The sequence below is a fragment of the Giraffa tippelskirchi genome, chromosome 3 (assembly GCF_054371585.1).
Source record: "Giraffa tippelskirchi isolate mGirTip1 chromosome 3, T2T-mGirTip1v1.2.pri, whole genome shotgun sequence".
Lineage (NCBI taxonomy): Eukaryota > Metazoa > Chordata > Mammalia > Artiodactyla > Giraffidae > Giraffa > Giraffa tippelskirchi.
Window position 1 is genome coordinate 87,253,373 of NC_137277.1, and position 20,203 is coordinate 87,273,575.

At 35.9% G+C, this 20,203-nt stretch overlaps 1 protein-coding gene across 14 annotated transcripts in view; it reads left to right on the plus strand.

The window, feature by feature from the left end:
• METTL8 (methyltransferase 8, tRNA N3-cytidine) overlaps positions 1-19,628 on the plus strand; it is an 80,033-nt gene extending 60,405 nt beyond the window's left edge. For 13 of the 14 annotated variants that reach the window (XM_081577825.1, XM_081577832.1, XM_081577828.1 and 10 more), the window contains 7 exons: positions 4,659-5,029; positions 6,399-6,448; positions 11,770-11,833; positions 13,365-13,504; positions 17,245-17,351; positions 17,487-17,552; positions 18,294-19,628. In XM_081577825.1, coding sequence (XP_081433951.1) covers positions 4,659-5,029; positions 6,399-6,448; positions 11,770-11,833; positions 13,365-13,504; positions 17,245-17,351; positions 17,487-17,552; positions 18,294-18,484 — 989 coding nt within the window. In that variant the 3' untranslated portion in view covers positions 18,485-19,628. The remainder of the gene's footprint in view (positions 1-4,658; positions 5,030-6,398; positions 6,449-11,769; positions 11,834-13,364; positions 13,505-17,244; positions 17,352-17,486; positions 17,553-18,293) is intronic. The other variant, XM_081577826.1, reaches the window with a different exon arrangement.
• Positions 19,629-20,203: the final 575 nt, after the last annotated feature.

A 20,203-nucleotide genomic window follows, 5' to 3' on the forward strand; every position in this document is an offset into this window, starting at 1 on the left:
AGATTATTTTCAGAGGTATTTTGAAGGAGGTTAATCTTGATTTTGTGTTAGAAGGCAATATAATGGTTAAGAGCATAAAGTCTGATAGACTTAGTTCTGGTCCTAGCTCTGGTGGATGACCTTGGACAAATATTTTATCTCCTCTAACCTTGAACTTCTTTGTCTATAATAATATGTATGTCTGAGAGGTATTGTTAGGATTAAATGGGGAAAAAAATCCAAGTAAGGCATTTGACATAGTTCCTGGCACAAAATAAACACTCAATATATACTACTGTTGTTATTTTTAATGCTGCTGTTATTGGTACAATGATTTATGTGATTGTTTGTTTGTTTTCTCCCAATTCCTGAGTGGGAAATACTTGAAAAAGCTTGAAAATGTATATTTTAGCAGACCGTGACCATCATCTTTTAATAGTAATCAGATCCTTTTTAAAGATTGGATAAGCTCAGGTTGAATTTAGGTGCTTGATATGTTTGGTATCTGAACCAGATTCTAGTCACCTCACTGCAGGTTCATTTTCATGATAAACTGTAGAAATTAAACAGTAGTACAAGCTCATATTTATGACAGCAGTCTGATCCAAGATTTTGCAGTTTGTAGAACTATAATGTTCGTTGTTTAGTCGCTAAGTCGTATCCAACTCTGTGTGACCCTATGGCCTTTGGCCCCCTCAGGCTCCTCTGTCCATGGGATTCTCCAGGCAAGAATACTAGAGTGGGTGCCATTTGTTAATGTTCTCCATAAATTCATGGGATTTGATAGGAAAGTACATAGACTTTTTAGAATTTGAACATAGAGATATCCTTTGTGAAAGTAGAATGAAGAATTCAACCAAGATTGTTTATCTTTGTATAAGATGCAGATAAAACTTTGCAAATATTACTCAGCCATAAAAAGGAATGAAATTGTGTCATTTGCAGAGTCATGGATAGACCTAGAGACTGACACACAGTGAAGTAAGTCAGAAAGAGAAAAATATCATATATTAATGCATATATGTGGAATCTAGAAAATGGTATACCTAATTTTACTTGCAAAGCAGAAATGGAGACACAGACATAGGGAACAGACGTAAGGATACCAAGCAGGAAAGGGCGGGGGCATGGGATGAATTGAGAGGTTGGGATTGACATATATGTACTATTATGCATAAAAGAGATAACTAATGAGAACCTACTGCATAGCACAGGGAACTCGACTCAGTGCTCTGTAGTGACCTAAATGGAAAGGAAATCCAAAAGAGAGGGGATATATGTATACGTATGACTGATTCACTTTGCTGTGCAACAGAAACTGGCACAGCAGTGTAAAGCAACTATACTCCAATTTAAAAAGCCAAAAAAAAATAAACAAAAAACAAACCTTTGCCAAAGAAGAACTACCTAATAATTGTTAAATTATTTTAACAATCTAACACTCTAGATTTCCATCTGATGGTTATAAATGAATATAAATTTTAAAGTTGCAGTCAGTGCAATTTTAAAGTTGCAGACCATTCTGTGTGAATTTTTTCTCTTAATATTATTATCCTTTAAATTTTAATTGCTGCATAAGATTACTCTGTTTTGACGTCCATGGTTTGCTTGATCATTCCAATGTTGAGGCTGTTTGAGTTGTTTCCCATTTATTCTTATTACAAGTAGTACTGCTAGGAACATCTTTTCTTTCAAGTTACTCCCCTGCTGTCTATCTCTTCCTCTGCCAGTTAATTCCAAGGGGGATATTGCCACAAATTAATCACTTGTAGTGTTAACATTCTAGTTACTAACAGTTAGGTTCAAACTCACTTCAGAAGTAGCTTGGTATTGGAAACTCAGATACTAGAGATTTGACTAAATATAGGTCTTCTTAGGTGGGTCGCTTTTTATTAAAGAGAAGAATCTTTTATCAGCACAGAGTGAGTTACAAAGAGAGTTTTTAAGATTAAAGGAAGAAGAGAAGGTATAAGAAGACTGGGGAAATTTGACAGTTTCCTAATTCCTCCTGAGTCTGATTTTCAGAATGTTGTTTTGTTTTCTTACACAGTATATCAGGCACACTCCCAATTTTTTTGAGTAGAGATAGAACTATTTTAAAAATATACAACATTTTTAGATTAACCATAAATAGCCTTCCTCCCATTATTCGGACACGACTTAGCGACTAAACCGCCACCACTACCCATTAGTACAGATGTGAGCGAGCATGTTTTGGACTTCAACATCACATAATTCTTTTGTTACAGAGATCTACTTTCATTTCTAAGACGTTAAATAAAGATAGGAGTTTCTGTCTTTCAAGCAGTCCTGCTGCCAGATACAATTCAGCCTTGATGGGAAGGAAGTCTTGTGGCTAAATGGGTGGAGATCCATGGTACAAGGCCATAAAGATAAAAGTGGAAAGAAAAGGAAAACTATAAGGGTTTCAGGACAGGGTTCTGTAACAAAGACAAAACTGACTGTAGGCAACTGCTTGTTCTCAGGATAGGGGCTTCTTTAAAATTATGAAAGAAAAAAGTCTGTTGTTTTTAGTTTTAGTTTAATTTGGGGGGGGCGGGTGGGAATAGATAATCAAAATTTACATGGATCAAAATTCAAATGAAAATTCTTTCTGAAACCCTGGTCCACAACCACTCAGTTCTACTCTTGAGAGGCAACCAGTATGACTAATTATGTGATTATCCTGCCCAAAGTCTTCTGTTCATGTAGCACGTGTGTTTTTCCTCCTTTTTTTCCTAAAAAAATAGTTTTTTTCCCCCTAAACAATAGCATCATATACATGCTGTTCTACATTTTGCTTTCTCGCATAACATTGTCTTGGAAATTATTCTATAACAACGGAACATTTTTTAAAATTTGTGAAAGCACTTTAAAAATGTCATGTGTCTCAGTTCAGTTCAGTTGCTCAGTTGTGTCCGACTCTGCAACCCCATGGACTGCAGCACACCAGGCCTCCCTGACCGTCATCAACTCCCAGAGCTTACTCAAACTCATGTCCATTGAGTCGGTGATGCCATCCAACCATCTCATCCTCTGTCGTCCCCTTCTCCTGCCTTCAATCTTTCCCAGCCAGCATCAGGGTCTTTTCCAATGAGTCAGTTCTTTGCATCAGGTGGCCAAAGTATTGGAGTTTCAGTTTCAGCATCAGTCCTTCCAATGAATATTCAGGACTGATTTCCTTTAGGATTGACTGGTTTGATCTTGCAGTCCAAGGGACTCTAAAGAGTCTTCTCCAATACTACAGTTCAAAAGCATCAATTCTTCAGGGCTCAGCTTTTTTTATGGTCCCAACTCTCACATCCATACGTGACTACTAGAAAAACCATAGCTTGACTAGATAGACCTTTGTTGGCGAAGTAAAGCAGTTGTCTCTGCTTTTTAATATGCTGTCTAGGTTGGTCATAGCTTTTCGTCCAAGGAGCAAGCGTCTTTTAATTTCATGGCTGCTGCACTGATTGAAAGTAATTCTTAAGCCAGGGTTTAGGTCTGGTACATAATAGTATCCAAGAAATGTTTCTTGAATGAGTGAATGAGAAAGTAAATGAATTAGTGATTATATTAATTTAACATACAGATAGAAAGAGGCAGAAAGCTAAGAATTGCTGGAAGGTCTGAGACTGTTGACATGACCCTGATGCTGGGACCCAGGGTTAATCTAAGGAATGACATTACAAAATGCATATCTCCTTTTAAATTGCATCAGAAGTTCTCTTTAAGGCTTCATATTAGGAGATGTCAGTATGAAGAGATGCCTCTGGAGGCGGGTGAAGATTAGAGTTGTGGGATGGCCCCTAAACCCCAGGAGTCAGGCAGGACATGTGGTCCTGGTTCTACTATGACAGGGCTCCAGGACCCAGACAAGTGAGTTCATCTCTCTGTGTGTTCTTAATTCAAATGCAAAACAAGGAGATTGGAGTAGATTATTTCAGTGCACCATTCTAGCTCAAGATTACATCATTTATTATTCCACAGTTTCCTGTTTGATTACCAGTTTGCAGAGACATTTGTTATGTTGAAACTACATTTATAGTGACATAAAAAATGAGGTTATCATTTCTCCAAGATAATAAAGAGACTTACAGGGTTATTGGTAAAAATGTGATTATTAAGATTTCAAGATTAGACTGTAGAAAGTAGTTTGCAATTATTATATTCCTCACAAAAATTTATCAGCTAAACAATTGAGACAGAAGTAGATTTACCAGGAAAAGCCCAAATACCCCCACACATTGACATATTTTGAGAGGATTAATACTCTGTAGTTTTAACCTTTAAGAGGTTCAAAAAAAATCAGATAAGTGAAAATTACTGTAATATTATTCAATAGTAAATATAATTGTTATAAATGAATAGTATATGTAATATATTCAATAGTATTTAATTATTAAATGCTTCCCAGGTGGCGCTAGTGGTAAAGAATCCACCTGCCAGTGCAGGAGATGCAAGAGACGTGGGTTCGATCCCTGGGTCAGGAACATCCCCAGGGGAAATGGCAACCCACTCCACTATTCTTGCCTGGAAAATTCCATAGACAAAGGAGCCTGGTGGGTCACAGTCCATGGGGCCACCGAGAGTCAGTCACAACTGAGCGACTTTAATATATTTAGTTATTAAAATAGTAACTAATAATACATGTAATTCATAATAAAATAAATCTTTTTTTCTCTTTATTTTAGTTAAGTATGAGAGTGAAGCCAGTAAATATTGGGACATGTTTTATAAGATTCATAAGAATAAGTTTTTCAAAGATCGTAACTGGCTATTGAGGGAATTTCCTGAAATTCTTCCAGTTGGTCAGAAAACTGAAGAGAAGGTGAAAGACTTATCATGGAATCATGTAAAAATTAATGCTGAAAGTTTTTTCTCAAAAATGCACTGCCCTACTATGCCTGAAGAAAAAAATCATTATAAAGAAAGTTCTGGCTCATCAGATGGTCAAAGCAGAGCAGGATCTGACTTTTCTAAACTGGACTCTGAAGAATACAGAGAAAGACCTCTGAAGACTGAATTGTTCCCTGGTAGCAATGCTACTTTCAGAATCCTTGAGGTATGGTACTACAGGGGAAAAAATTTTTAATTTTTAATGTACATCACATATTACTTTATTAATGATCCAGATTCTTTAGAGGGAAAATGATCAAATAACTAAGTGTTTGTGTACTTCTGTGCATAAAAATTACGTAAGGGACTCATATCTTTAATCAGTCAAGTTTTAAGTTTGTGATTTAAAACGTTTCTTAAGTTTGTCTGCTTTAATTTCTAACTTGAAGGCAGTTTTAAATACCAATGAAGTTTTGGCCTCAATTTCTCTTTCTGTTATTACCCGCTTATAGGTGAAATAGAAATAAGTGAAGTATGTAATTTGCTGTAATCTGGTGTAGACCTTGATTTTCTATTTTAGAAAAAGAAAACTTTTCCTTCTGATTATAAACATAGTAGATGCTGATTACAAAGAATTTGGTAAAGAGAAAGAATAAACAATCCCATAAACAAAGGATTTAACCACTGTTAACATTTAACTTTTTTCCCCTTTTGTTTATAGTGTTTTATATAGTTGAGCTATACTTTATCTGCATTTTAGGGTTTTTCTTTGATTGTATTTAAGTTTGTGATTTAAAACGTTTCTTAAGTTTGTCTGCTTTAATTTCTAATTATAACATAAGCAGTTTTCCCTATCTTTAAAAATTCTCTATAAACATTTTCATGGCTAAAAAATACTAAGTGAAATACTATGATTCTGCTTATCTGTTTTCACTTGACTAGGCATTTAAATTGTTCTCAGGTTTTGTACAGCAAGTATCTTCAGGTATAGACTTTTCTGTATTTTCTTTTATTATTTGGGTTCAATTGACTTGTTCATAACTTATTAAAATTTTTAATATTGTTAAAATATATTGCCAAATTGCTTTCTAAGAAGTTGTACTAATCCCAGTTTACAGCAGTGTAGGTCTGTCTTGTCACACCCTCATTGATTGGAATAATCTTATTTTTAGTGCCTTCTGCTTTGTTAGACAAAAACTATATTTTAATTTGCATTCCTTTAATTGTTAAATAGGTCATATAGTTCATCAGATGTTTAGAAACCATTTGTTCTTCTGTCATCTACTTATTTCCTTTATTTATTAGGTTGTGTTTTTTTAATGAGCTCTGCCCTCTATCATATTTAATTCAATTATTTTTTTCACAGTGTGTTTGTCACCTTTTAATTTGGTTCATTTGGGGTTTTGGTATGTAAAAATTTTAAATAGTCAAATTCTCAGTACATATTTTTGTGATTTATTCCATTATGAGCTTAGACAACTCTCCTATAGCCAACGATTCAGAACATTTCTTTTAGTTTTTTTAAATAAAAATCTGACATTGGTGAGGAAAATTTAACTTTATTTTCATGATACTTGTTTATTCTTTGATTTTAGGTTGGCTGTGGTGCTGGGAATAGTGTTTTTCCAATTCTGAACACTTTGCAGTGAGTTTTAGAATTTTCTCCTACAAAATTCTGCGTATGTATGGGATATTGAGAAATTCTTGGGAAATGTTGTCATATATATACCAATAGTGTTCTTGTTCCCATATAAACAATGACTAAACCAAATTTCAAAAGAAGTGGCTTGGTCTTAGTATCTAATTTCATGTGAACTGAGAATTACTCTGGAAATAATGTTTCATAGACATAGGTTGTCTACCATGGGTTGAAGTAATTTTTTAAGCTTGTGCTTATGTAGATGAGAGAGTAAGAAATGAACAAGAGATTTGATCCTTCTGCTAAGCTGGGAATCGCTGAACTTTAGAGATTTATTTACTTCTCCAGGTTACTTAGGTGTCATTTTACACATAGAGAATTGAGTTTAAAGCTTACAGTTTATTTTGTGTAAGCTTTAAACTCATTTTATTTTGTTATCACTTCTCGAGCCACACCCAGGATAAAACCTTCCTATAGAGTTGAAATGACTCTCTAGAGTTGAATTTTTTTTTTTTACGAGTATTTGCATGTTATTTTATTTATTAATTTTTTTTGTAATCTAGTTTGGTAAATGTGTTTCTTTTTTTTTTATTTTAAATTAGTTTATTTATCTATTTTTTAACTTTACAATATTGTATTTGTTTTGCCATACATGGTGGATTCATGTCAATGTAGAGTTGAAATTTTTGGAGTTATAACACTTAACCCTAAGGTTCATAAAGGGAGAAGTCTGTGATAGGAGCAGAGATGTTCTCCTGACCTGCCCTTCCTGTTCACCACCTCACCAATGTGTTTTAGTAGGTGATGAAGAAGACACATCTTACAAAACTTTTACTCCTTTTTCCTTTGGCTGGTCTGGCAAGTGCCTATTTTTTTAAGTTTACACAATAGCTTTCCAATTGTCACTTTTCCATTTAAAATTAACATAAGCACATTGTAGAACTTTCCCATTAGAGGAAAAGTGGGTGGGAAGGAATCACCCATTATTCCCACCATCAAAACATCAAAACATAGCTGCTGACAGAATTTTTATTATAATTCCTTTCAGTCTTTTCACTATGCATATTTTAAAATTTATTAAAGTCTTTTTTTTAACTTTCCATTGTGAAAATGTAAACGCATTCAGAAAAATTGAGTAATACAGTAAATTCTCATATAGCCACCACCTTGTTTCAGCAGTTACTTACGTAAGGCCAACATCATGACACATTATTTTTACAAACTTATGATGGATCTCCAAAAAGCATGACATTCCTAATTGCTATGATAAACCTAACATAATAAAAAGTAATTCCATAATATCATCAAATTACCAGTTAAAGTGTCTGGCCAGAAGTGATACTGGCCAATTTGCAGTTCTGAATCGCCTTTTTCTTTCAGGAGTTATTTTCTTTGTTTTCCTTTTCCCATTTCTAGGCCAAAATTTCCTGTTCTTATACCACATAGCCAGATTCCTTCACCCTGGTGTTCTCTGAACTTGTCATACACATAAATCTACTACATTGGTAGCTGATTGTGTGTTACTCTATGACTCATCTCAAATTATTATTTAGCACATCATTTCCTTATATCTTCTGTCTTCAGCTACTATTTATATATTTCTTGAGGTAGAAAGCATAATGTATTCTAATTTGGTTTTCCAGGTAGCCTAACAATATAATATAGATAGTTAGACAGAGCTCAGTACATACTGACTGGTTAATATCTCTGATTCCCCACTTGTTAGTTATATTTTTTCCCCCTTCTACTTCTCCATCTGGCTAATAATTTCAGGCTCTTGCCTCCTCACCCCCTGACTCTTTCTTTGTGACTGGGTCTTTTTTTCGCCTCATATTCATATTTTAGAAATCACTGTAACTCAATAACCTGAGATAATTAATTAATCTTTAAAAGGCAACTAGTGATTAGCCTTCCAAAGGGAGGATTAAACTTTTTTCCCCACCAAAGAAATTATGTTTTATTACTTTTGGAGATCATAGAATTAATATTTTACATTTTCAGAATATTTTACCATAATTAGACCTCCGGAATTGAGAGGTCATATCATTCTCCAAGGATCATTTAATTCTTAAACCTCTTGCCAATAGAGTGCTTGATGGTGTGGTAGTAGTAGTGATATTTACACCTGTTTCCTGGGAGAAGGGCCAAGACAGTCAGCTGATTTTAAAGAAAAGCCCTGGAAAATCATTGAGTGGTCACAAGACCAACTCGGGCTGCTGATGCAGTGGGAATTCAGTCTCAGAGGTCATGTTGCCATCTGGTAGGACACATGGCAAATGGCACAAGCTTTCCTTTAGCTACTAGACTGTTCTATATCTTGTGGCTGTTTAATAATTTCTGCACAAGGGTAGACTGCATGCCTTTCATAATGAGCTAAATGTGCCAGTGTCCAGAGAAGCATTTTGAGCTCTATGGAAGTTTTTATAAATGTATATTAAGTTCTTAAGTTTTTAAGTTCCTGGAAGGCAGAGGCAGATATTCCTTTGATAATGATGATTGTGATGATGATAGAAAGAATAATAAAAAATGACATTTTTTTAACATTTATTAGGTGCTTACTCTGAGTCAGGCATTTTTCTATAAACTTTACCTATCTGAGTCCATTCTATCCTCACAACCAACTTTAGATGCCATATTTTATCTCTATTAGGAGTTTGGGATTGACATATATACTACTACTATATTTAAAATAGCTAACAAGGACTTACTGTATAGCACAAGGAACTCTGCTCAATATTCTGTAACAACCTAAATGGGGAAAGAATTTGAAAAAGAATATATACATGTATGTGTACAGCTGAATCACCTTTCTGTACACCTGAAACTAACACAACATTGTTAATCAACTATACTTAAATATAAAATAATTTAAAAAATAAAGATGAGGACACCAATTACAGCGAGCTTAGGTAGCTCATCCATGGTTACCCAACTAAGTGGTAGAGCTGGGATTCAACCCTAGGCAGTCTAGTTTCAGAGCCCTTGCCCTTAGCCAGCATATCACGTAGTACTAATAATATATGTATCTGAGTGTTTACTGAGACATTTCAAACATGTGTGACCACCCAAAGAGTCACAAATATATGGATTTCATAGGAAACAATAAGGTGCATACTGCAATAAAGCACTGTTTTTTTATATGTGAAATCACTCAGTCGTGTCCAACTCTTTGCAACCCCGTGGACTGTAGCCTGCCAGGCTCCTTCGTCCATGGAATTTTCCAGGCAAGGATACTGGAGGGGGTTGTCATTTCCTTCTCCAGGGGATCTTCCCGACCCAGGAATCGAACTCGGGTCTCCTGCACTGCCGGCAGACTCTTTACTGTCTGAGCCACCAGGGAGGCATTTTTAAATGGGTTTACTGAAAAAGAAAAGCAGCACAAGTTTTAACTTTGATTCAATATTGGTTAACTTTTCATAACCAAATCCTATTCATCATATGCTCATTTATTTGGACAGATCTTAATTTGAATTAAAATTCCTAGTGCCACAGAGTGGCACTGTATGTGAATACTGTACTGTATATGAGAATACTATATATTAATGTAGTATTCATCAGTGAGTAGCCTGTAAGAGAGTAATATCAGCCTGGGTGAGATTTTGCTAAATGCATGTTTGTGCTTGTATTCCATATTTATTTAGAAATTCTCCTTGCCTGATATGCCTCCTGAATCAGATTAAAAGTTCTAATTATGTGCTTCAAAGCCCATATATCCTTCCTCATATTCTAAATCACCTCTGCTTCTCATCCCTGGCATGTGACTCCCACCTGTAAACCCTTTCCCCTCTTCCCACTTAGCAATGCCATCCTTCCCCTTCAAAATTCTTAAACTTTGGCCTGACAGTGCCTGACTTATCCACACTTCTGTGGAAATTATGTCCCCAACTAGGCTATAAAATCCACAAAAACCAATACCATACCTGTAATTACTGTTTAAGGACATACTAATCTCTTGTCATTCAGACACAGTACTAAGCAAGATGATTCAAGAATTCTTTTAATAATAGCATGTAAGATATGATCAGGAAAAGTACTGACCCACAAAATTCAAAGTACAGTTGACTATTGAACAGTGCAGGTGATTAATGCACAAAAATTTATAGTCAACCCTTTGTATTTGTGGTTCCTCCATATTTGCAGATTCAGCCAACCATAGATCATATAGTACTTAGTATTCACTGTTGAACAATATCCATGTGTAATTGACCTAGAAATTCAAACTTGCATTGTTTAAGGGTCAGCTATATGTGCCTGCCCGTTAGTAACCATGGCTCAGCCATCGTTACTGAATTTCAGGTAAAAGCCAAATAGAACTTACCTAAGTTCTGCTGAGGCCAATTAAAATTAGTCAAGATTTTCATATGGATAAACATCCCCCCTCAAAAAAAACCCCTTAATTTACTTACTTTATTTGCATATTGTAAATAAAGCAACTGAATCTTGGAGATGTTAAGTCTAATTCTTTGTTAATAAGTGGCAAATCCAGGATTTAAAAACATGTGTAATTGGCTCCCAAATCCCATACACTTACATTTTATTAGACAGTTTCATTTACTACTTTGTATTCTAATGCTTGGTCTGTATATGGCGCTCAGTAAAAGTTTGAAAATCATTTGAAAAGATAACAAAAATTGATATACAAATGTTTTATTATTTTTAGAAGTTGTATGTACGTGGTATTAATATAAACATTTAATAGCATGTACAACTTCTAAAATATATATATATTTTTCATATACATCATCATTTACATACATATACATACATCATTTTTCATATACATCATCGTTGGAGCATCAGAGCCTCTGTGAGAGGCCCTGAAACAAATGAATGTACACACAGGAAAAGGAATGAGGCGCCAATGGACGTGGGGTTGAGGGTCCTTGGAGAGAATAGAACTTGGCTAAGCTGAGAGGAATTACAGGCCATGCCAGCTGGAGACAGACAAGAAAGAGTGCCTGGGAGGGGTAGGAGCAAAATTGAGCAATGCTGATGGATGGCTTTGGAGGTTTCTCATGTGAGAGTATGCTGGAATATAGGGCAAGTAGGCCCAAGATAGGGAGGGCCTTCCTTAAAACCAGATCAGGAACTTGAAAGTTACCCTGTAACTGATAAGTGTTGTGAGACAGTGTTGGTTCAGAAATAATGTGAAGGCACTCACACACCACTATAGAGAACAGTACCTTAAAAGAAGGAACAACAAGCCAAGTGTTATCCAAAATTCTGTTAAAGAAGTACTTATTAACAAGTTCAGACTTACAGTTTCTTTCTTGTGTTGCTTCAGCTTATCTGAACTCTAGATTTAAATATTTCTTCCTTTTTCATAGGCATGTGCCAGAGTTCTTTCTTTATTGTTGTGATTTTGCTTCTGGAGCTGTGGAGCTAGTAAAGGTATGCCTTATATTTTCTTTAAAGAGAGGTGTATTTTAAAAAAATCTAACTTATTTACTGTTGAAGTGATTTTTTTTTAATATAACTGCATCAAATGTTATCTGTGACCTTTTTTTTTTGAGATGTGTCATTTTATTTTTTTATATTTATTTGTTTATTTTTTGGCTGCACGGGGCCTTTGTTGCTGTGCACATGTGCTTTCTCTGGTTGTGGAGAGTAGGGGGATACTCTCTAGCTGCAGCACGTGGGCTTCTTATTGTGGTGGTTTCTGTTGTTACAGAGCACAGGCTGTAGGCCACGCAGGCTTCAGTAGTGGCTCCCAGGCTCTAGAGCACAGGTTCAGTAGTTGTGGTGCCCGGGCTTAGTTGCCCCATGACCTGTGGGATCTTCCACGACCAGAGATTGAACCTGTATTGTAAGGCAGATTCTTAACCACTGGACCACCAGGGAAGCACATCTGTGACCATTTTTAACTGAGCTTTTACTGTTTTGCAAATCATATCATCAAAACTATTGCAGTTGTTTGGGACTTAAGAGTTCAGGGGAGTGGCTCCTACAGGGTGATATTTATATTTACGTCCCTAGAGCTTTATACATAGCCTGGCACATGGTAGGCACTCATTAAATTAAAAATTCTGCAAAAAAAAAAAAAAGGTCTGAAAAGGCATTATCACAAATCTAAAATGTCCTTGACTATAAGGACAACAGTTGGAACTTGGTCTTATTTGACCAATCCCCAAATTCTAGTAAGCATTTTCATAGCAAAAAGAGGTAATTTTAGAAAATGGAAAAGGAATGGAAATTCTGCTAACAAAAATGTTTGGTAAACACATGGAACATAATTTCTGGTAATAAGGGTTACTAGTTTTTCATTGTAGACATTTTCTAAAATACTGAAAAGCCTAAAGGGAAAGATAAAATTTACTATAGTTATGCCTTCTGGAATCCTAGAGTGACTCCGAATTTTGGTACATATTCTTTTAGCATTGTTTTTATAGGCAAATAGTATGTGTGTACTCTAATGCATTTTTAAAATAGCATCTTTAGTGAGATACAGTTCATGTACCATAAAATTCACCATTTAAAAGTATACAGTGATCTTTTCAGTATATTCACAGAACTGTACAGTCTGTACCATTACCTAATGTTGATTACATACTATAGGATATTTATGCATTAAGCCAAAGGAGGCATGGAACAAGCAGTGAGAGAGAGCACAGAGGACCATCTCAGTGCCTGCGAAGTAACATAGGGTGAGCTTCCAGCATTGCTGCCTGCTGACCCAGAAAGACTGCCCTACTCCACTTTTAAAGCTAAAGAAGGGTTGCAAAAGAATATTTGTTATCAAGTCCAAGTGCTAGACTTAATTTTTTATGACAGCTTGAAATAAGCTAACAGAATACCTAATCAGAAAATCAAATTTATAGAAGAAAGGCCTTTGGGAGAAGCTAAATTAACCTTTTTGATTTGAAAAAAAAAAATACTAGAAGTCTGCTAAAAACTTTGTCTTTTCATTCCTTTATCGTGACAGTCTCATGCATCGTACAGAGCAGCCCAGTGCTGTGCCTTTGTTCATGACGTTTGTGACCATGGCTTACCCTACCCCTTTCCGGATGGGACCCTGGATGTCATTCTCCTCGTCTTTGTGCTGTCTGCTATTCATCCTGACAGGTGAATGACGACGAAAGGGCAAAGGAAATATGTACAGCCCCTTTATCAGGAGTGGCTTTCAGACCTATCAAAGCAAAAATGGCAATTCTTGAATTTATTATTTAGTGAACTACATTACGTGTAATATGCAGCCTGTTAAATGCAGTTTTTCCTTTCTTCAGACTTTTAGAAAGAAACTGGCCAAACTGTTTCATTAGTGAGCTTTCTGTCACTGTCAGAAAGAAGTGAGCATCTTCTGGCAAGACACATACCTATTAAAAGTGACAGTGCTTCAAGAAAATTACAAATTCAGAACAGCCTAATAGACTCCCAAGAGGGAAATTGTACTTGGTGGTCAGAAACAAACATCTTTGATTTAGCTTCTTGCTGGATGTTCGTAATGAGGTGGGCTGTGAATCTAGCTTCACATAGGTCTTTAAAATATTTGTTTTAAGGAAGCCCACTAGGGAATTAGGGTTTATCAAGATTTTCCAGATTAACCTTGGACCTTTATAATCTAAGGTTGGTCTAGTGCCATCATTTAAGTATTCATGACTTAAATATTTTTGTTCACATTGTGTTCTGAAATAATAAATATAGCTTTTCTCCAAAGAGGAAGCACAAAGAGATATTACAGCGATTAAAATGATCACTTTTCTTAAAATTTTTCCACCTTGTATGTATTAAGACACATGTGTGCTAAATGTCTGGAGTTGTCCCTTCAGAATGTGTCTTAAAATTGGGTTTTTGTGATCTTCTGGTTAGTAGGTGCAGACTTGGCATCAACCACTTTGGTGAGTGTTACTCTTTCCCAGAGAAATCAAGCATTGTGTACTTCTTTCTTTGCTATAAGATCACTAGGATCCTTTATAGGCCTTTTACTTCTCAGAGATGTTCACTTTGATTACTTGTTGAAAAAAAAATTAGATTTCCAAATATTGAATGAAATATGTAATTGCACCTGATGAGATCTCTCAAGTTCCATGAAGTTACTTCCTCCCAGTTTCTGTAACCTATTTCTGCTAACCTGTTTAGGCTATTGGAATTATTTAGGTACTAGTAGAAAGATGTCATCTATATTTTCTTTCACAGCTAAAAGGATAGAGGAGGTGGAGAATGAACAAGATTTTCTATCTAACACGTATAATAGGAAATGTTTCAATTCAAAATAAACCCTCAAAAAGGCTGTTTATATTAGTTTAGATTATGTGTTTTTTCATGATTTGAACTGAATGGAAAGGAGAAGGGGAAGCAGATGTCTTGAAAAGATTGTTTTTATAGTACATATATTCATTCTGTTTATTATAAAATAGATTCAGATGTATCATGTCAGTACATTACAGAGCTACTTTGTTACCTACATGGAAATGATCTAAAAATGAGGTAAGTGAGTAGAAGTTGGGTAATAGTAAGTGAAAAGTGAGGCAGTATCTTTCAGGTCGTCTAGCACTGTGATAGTAGATTTAGCCCCAGAAAAATTCTAGAAAAGTGGCTTCTTGCCAGCTTGGAAAAGCAATTCAGCAAGCCCTTGAGTCTAGGGGGTCCCAGCTTAAATGGGAGTAAACCATAGAACGCTACAAAACAAGAAGTAATTGTCCTTCTTATCATTGAAATAAAAATATAATATCTTTTCTATCTACACAGATTGTCAATAAACACTTTTTTTTTTTTAATCTCTTCTTTTCCTTCTCATCTTCCTCCTTCCAAAGATAGGTGAGGATAACAGAGTTGGCCCAAGTCAGATGAAAAAGAGAAAAGGGGCTTTCCCCATTCTTGTCTTGTCCCTCTCATCCCCAACCCACTCCCACCTGCATTTCTCAGGACCTGGCTCTGGAATTACACTATGAGCCAAGATGGACTGATAAGAGAAGCAGTTCCCCACCCCTTGCCTTGACCCACATTGCAGACTTTAAAGGACAGTTGTGAGCAAAGGGTTTGCAAAAGAAGGCTACATTTTGAAGTATTTGGCTCTTTGCTTTTCTGTGTTTTCACTTCATGTTTGCCTTGCTAATAATTGCAGAAAGATATTTTTCTCTGAACATAAACCGTTTATCCTAAAAGTGAATATTTTAAGCTTTAGATATGGTTTTAATTGCCAGATCCTAAGGATATAAGCACAGTGTGAAAATAACCTGTAATAAAATAAACAAGGAAAAATAGTTTTCTTTTTCATGTACCTATGTTCCAATTTGTTTAAATGAGATTTTCTCCTAGTCATGCCACTTTTTTTTGTCTCTTATTTTCACAGTTACTTTCAGTTTCTCACTACCTACTTCCTTCATTACCTGACATACTCTTCCACCCCACTATTCCACTGAACAATGTTTTAATTGGAAGGAATTTACAGATTATGTGATCCAAACCTTTCATATTTAAAATAAGAAATGCTCAGAAGCCTTAAGTAGTTTGGATAAAGCAGAGACAGAAAGGACTTAGTACACAGGCTGCCACTTACTATTCTCTGCCCAGGGCCAACATTGATAACTGATTTTGTAGATTGTCATTCCCAGCAAGTCTTGAGTCCTTCTTAATAGAGCTCGGTTGGCAGCCAGTGTCAGTCACTTGGCTTGTTATGAGATCTGAAATCTTTGCCGTCTCTATACCATAATCACACTTAAGGCTTTGAACACTTAACCAAAAAACATTAAATCAAGAGCAGTCACAAGAGGTCATGTCTGATTGGGAGCCAGATGGGTAGAATAAACAGTAAAAGAAAGAAAGGCTTCCCATTATTGAGCTGGGGCTTAGAGTGTGAATAGAATTTAAATAGGCAGAGAGTAAGGAGGAGAGAATTCTTTCAGGGGAAGCCACATGAGCACAGGCATGGGCGGCTCAGAACCAAGCATGTAACAGTTTGGCTAGCGATGCTTCAGATTAAGAAGTAGTGGGAAAGATGTTGGAAAGATTAATTGAGGCCAGTTGTAGGTGATCTTAAGGATTCAACTAAGAAACTAAGAGAACTAAGATTTTTATCCTACAGATTAATATCATGAAAATTTGAGCAAAGGGATGATTTGAGAAAACCATCATTTTAAGCAGAATAATTCATCAATAATATACAGGAAGGATTGGCATGAAAATAATAAAGCTAGTTAGGAAGCAATTCTCTTTCCAGCCAGAGGACGTTGGAGTACTAATGGAAACAAAAGAGAGAGAAAATACTAAATATGTAATAACAATAATAAAAAGACATACAATTTGATGACTGAATAGTTGTGAAGAGTATAGTGGAAGAAGAGAAAAGTAGAAGAGGTCAAAGATTTTTCTGAGGTGTTACACTTCAGTGAATGATGGTACCTTTGAACTAAATAAAGTCAGGAGGAAAAGCAGCTAGTTTTGGAGGAAAAGATGTCCCTGCTTAGGTATATCTGATTTGGGACAGCTCTGGCATATTTTTTGTCATGCAAGGAAAACGAAACGACTTTGGTTTTTTCTGCCTTGTAAACTACCTTAATTTGCTGTAAATATCAGGAATGTCTGTATGGTTTTGCAGCTCAGTTTTGATATGATACATCAAGCTATGTGAAATTACCACTCTAGTCATTTGGGTGATTTCTTGATATTCTAGACTTTTTGAATCTGATTATTGGACAAATTGGTATCCTTTTTTCTTTCTATACAAAATACTTTTGTTTTTGGTGCCCTTATGTTTGTGGCTTAGATTTCTTTGGCCTTATCAAGCTATGTTTATTTTATCATTAAAAATGTTAAATGTGGCATAGAAAACAAGACTTCCACAGTCTCCTGCTTTGTTTTCAAAGGATGCAAGGTGTTATAAACCGACTGTCCAAGTTACTAAAACCTGGGGGAATGCTGTTATTTCGGGACTATGGAAGATATGATAAGACTCAGCTTCGTTTTAAAAGAGGTAATGATATATTCAGTTTGGAATTATTTTCATGTGTTTTAAATAATGCTGTGTTTACATTTCATGTCAGTTTTGTTGTGGGTGGTGGTTTTTTTAAGGAATACTAAGTTTCTCTTGTCACAATTTTTTTTTTAGGACATTGTTTATCTGAAAATTTTTATGTTCGAGGAGATGGCACCAGAGCATATTTCTTTACAAAAGGTATGCATGTCTATAAGAGGAAATAATTAGCTATAGAAACTTTTCTTGGGTATTATTTGCAGGGAGAAACTCAAAAGCTCTAAAATGAGGCTTCAGGAGCTGATGTCTTTACACTTTAGTTATTGTAACTGTTGTGTGTAAAAGCTTGAAAATGGCCTTTTGCCTTTTAATCTTTTTCCAATTGAAACTGCTTTAAAGAATCACTTGTTTCATTCTCATGCCCAAATGAAGTTTCCGTTTTGGAGGTACCATTAGCCCAGATATGACAAAACTGATGACAAGCCACAGTCAAAAGAGGGAGTTTGATTTTAAGAGTCCATAGAAAATTACTTATCCCTTGTCAATTTCTCATTTTAAAATAGCATTTAAAATGAATTCTGCATTCAAGTACTTTCCCCAAACTTACATGAGTACTTTTATAATGTGCCATTTGGGATCTCTGCAAACCAGCAAGAATTCAGACCTAGGGCATGTCTCAAAATATTGAAAGCTGCAACCAATAGTGTTGTGTATCTGTTTATACCTGCTGTGTTCAGCTGTTTATACTTGGTGTGTTTGTGTGAAGTAGGGGAAACCTAGTTGGTGTCATAGGTTTCCTTCATCACTTTGTACTAGAAAATGTTTCTTGGTATAAATGAAATTCATATGGTCAGTCATTCCATTAATGTTCCATTGTTCCTGACTGCCCCTCCCACCCCCAAGTCACATGTCATATATTTGATTGCCATTTTTGTCTCACAGGGGAAGTCCACAATATGTTCTGCAAGGCTGGGTTAGATGAGAAGCAAAATCTGGTTGACCGTCGCTTACAAGTTAATAGGAAAAAAAAAGTGAAAATGCACCGAGTGTGGGTTCAAGGCAAATTCCAGAAGCCATTACACTTGACTCAAAAAAGCTCCAACTTGGTATTTTCAGTCCTTTCTCATAACTGAGCTATGTATCATGTTAAGGTACAAACCAGAGGATTACACTATTCAAAGTCTTCGGTAAATCTTTCATTTTTGAAGACAGTCAGAAGAAGAAAATTTATATATCCTGCTGTTTATCGTGGATGGACTGTTTTGTGCATTTTAAGCACACAGAAGTGACTTGGAAGAGAGCACAACATTCTGTGTTTTCAAAACTTAATATGCTCAAGCTTGTTTGGATTTATTATGTCTTAACCATTTTGTTTGTTCTCTGTGTTTTAAAAGCATTTAGGTAAATTACTGCTATAAGTCAGATGATTCTGAGAAACCAAAGCCTGCCATTTTTTAGAAGTGAAAAAAAGCCATCTCCTTTATTTATACATTAGTTGAACACAGTTGAACTCTCCTTCATTGTTAACTGACAGCAGAGTCAGCTCGCCTTGTTTCCAAGGAAAGTCACAAGGCCAAAGCAAAGGCCTGTTTTTTGTTGTGTTATTGTCTGTTGTCCATCCCCCAAATTTTTTTTTTTAATTTAGAGACTAAATGTCTGAAACAGAATTTTAATTTCTCTTTCCTTTCCTACAATTGGGGAAGTATGACTAATGCTAACATTATTTTCAGACCATTCTTTGGTGTACAAGTTGGAAGCCTTCTTTAAGAAGACTATTTACCCAGGAAAATTCTTAAATTGTCGCAATTAAAATTTTTTTGCTATTTTCTGGTGGTCCAGTGGTTAAGAATCTGCCTACCAATGCAGGGGACATGAGTTCAATCCCTGATCCAGGAACTAAGACCCCATGTGACATGGGGCAACTAGACCTGCACACCGTAGTGCTCCACAAGAAGAAGACACCACCGCAGTGAGAAGCCCACGCACCGCAGTGAGAAGCCCATGCACCACAGCTAGAGAGCAGCCCCAGCTAAGTGCAACTGGAGAAAGCCTTCACTCAGCAATGAGGTGCCCATGCACTGCATCAAAGACCCAGTGCATCCAAAAAAATAAAAATGTATTTACCACTTTGCCTCAAAAAAGATAAATTGGCTTGCAAATTGCATTTGGTAAAAATGGAGTTTCTAAGACTGGTCTTTCATTTGTTATACAATGTATACTGAGTACTTACTTTGTGCTAAATTATATGGAATAATACAATAAATAAATAAAGTCCCAGCCCTGTCTTTTGAGAGCGTAAGTAGGCTCTAGCTGGCAAAGCAAAATGTGTGCATCCCAAGCCTCTAAATCATGACCAAGATAATATATGAGCAAATACTCAAATAGGGAGCTTTTCAGCTAACAGAGTTTGATTATGAGCCACAGAAATCTGAAAGACATGGACAATATCTGGAAAGGACCTAGAATGATCATTCCAACTATTTTTCCTTTTTGAACTTACTTAAAATTCAACTTCCTGGCAGGATGTGATTAATCCAAGCTGGGTCATGGATTCTTCTCTTGACAGACTGAGTCAGGGCAGGTTATTTGATGGTTCCACCAGACTATAAGGAATGGAAGAAAGTTCCTCAAAGGCAAATGAGGACACTGTGATCAAAAAAAGAGGGGAGGGATGCTGCCCAGTCAGACATTGTGTGGTGGTAGCAGTAGTAATAATGTTCTGAAGAGAAAGATCAGCTGTGGGATGGAAGGAAAGAATTAGGGCTGTGGGAGGAGGTAGGTCTCAGACTAGTCCTAGAACATATGCTCTCAGAAGATGGTGAGAAAACAAGTATGTTTGATAGGGCTGTTCA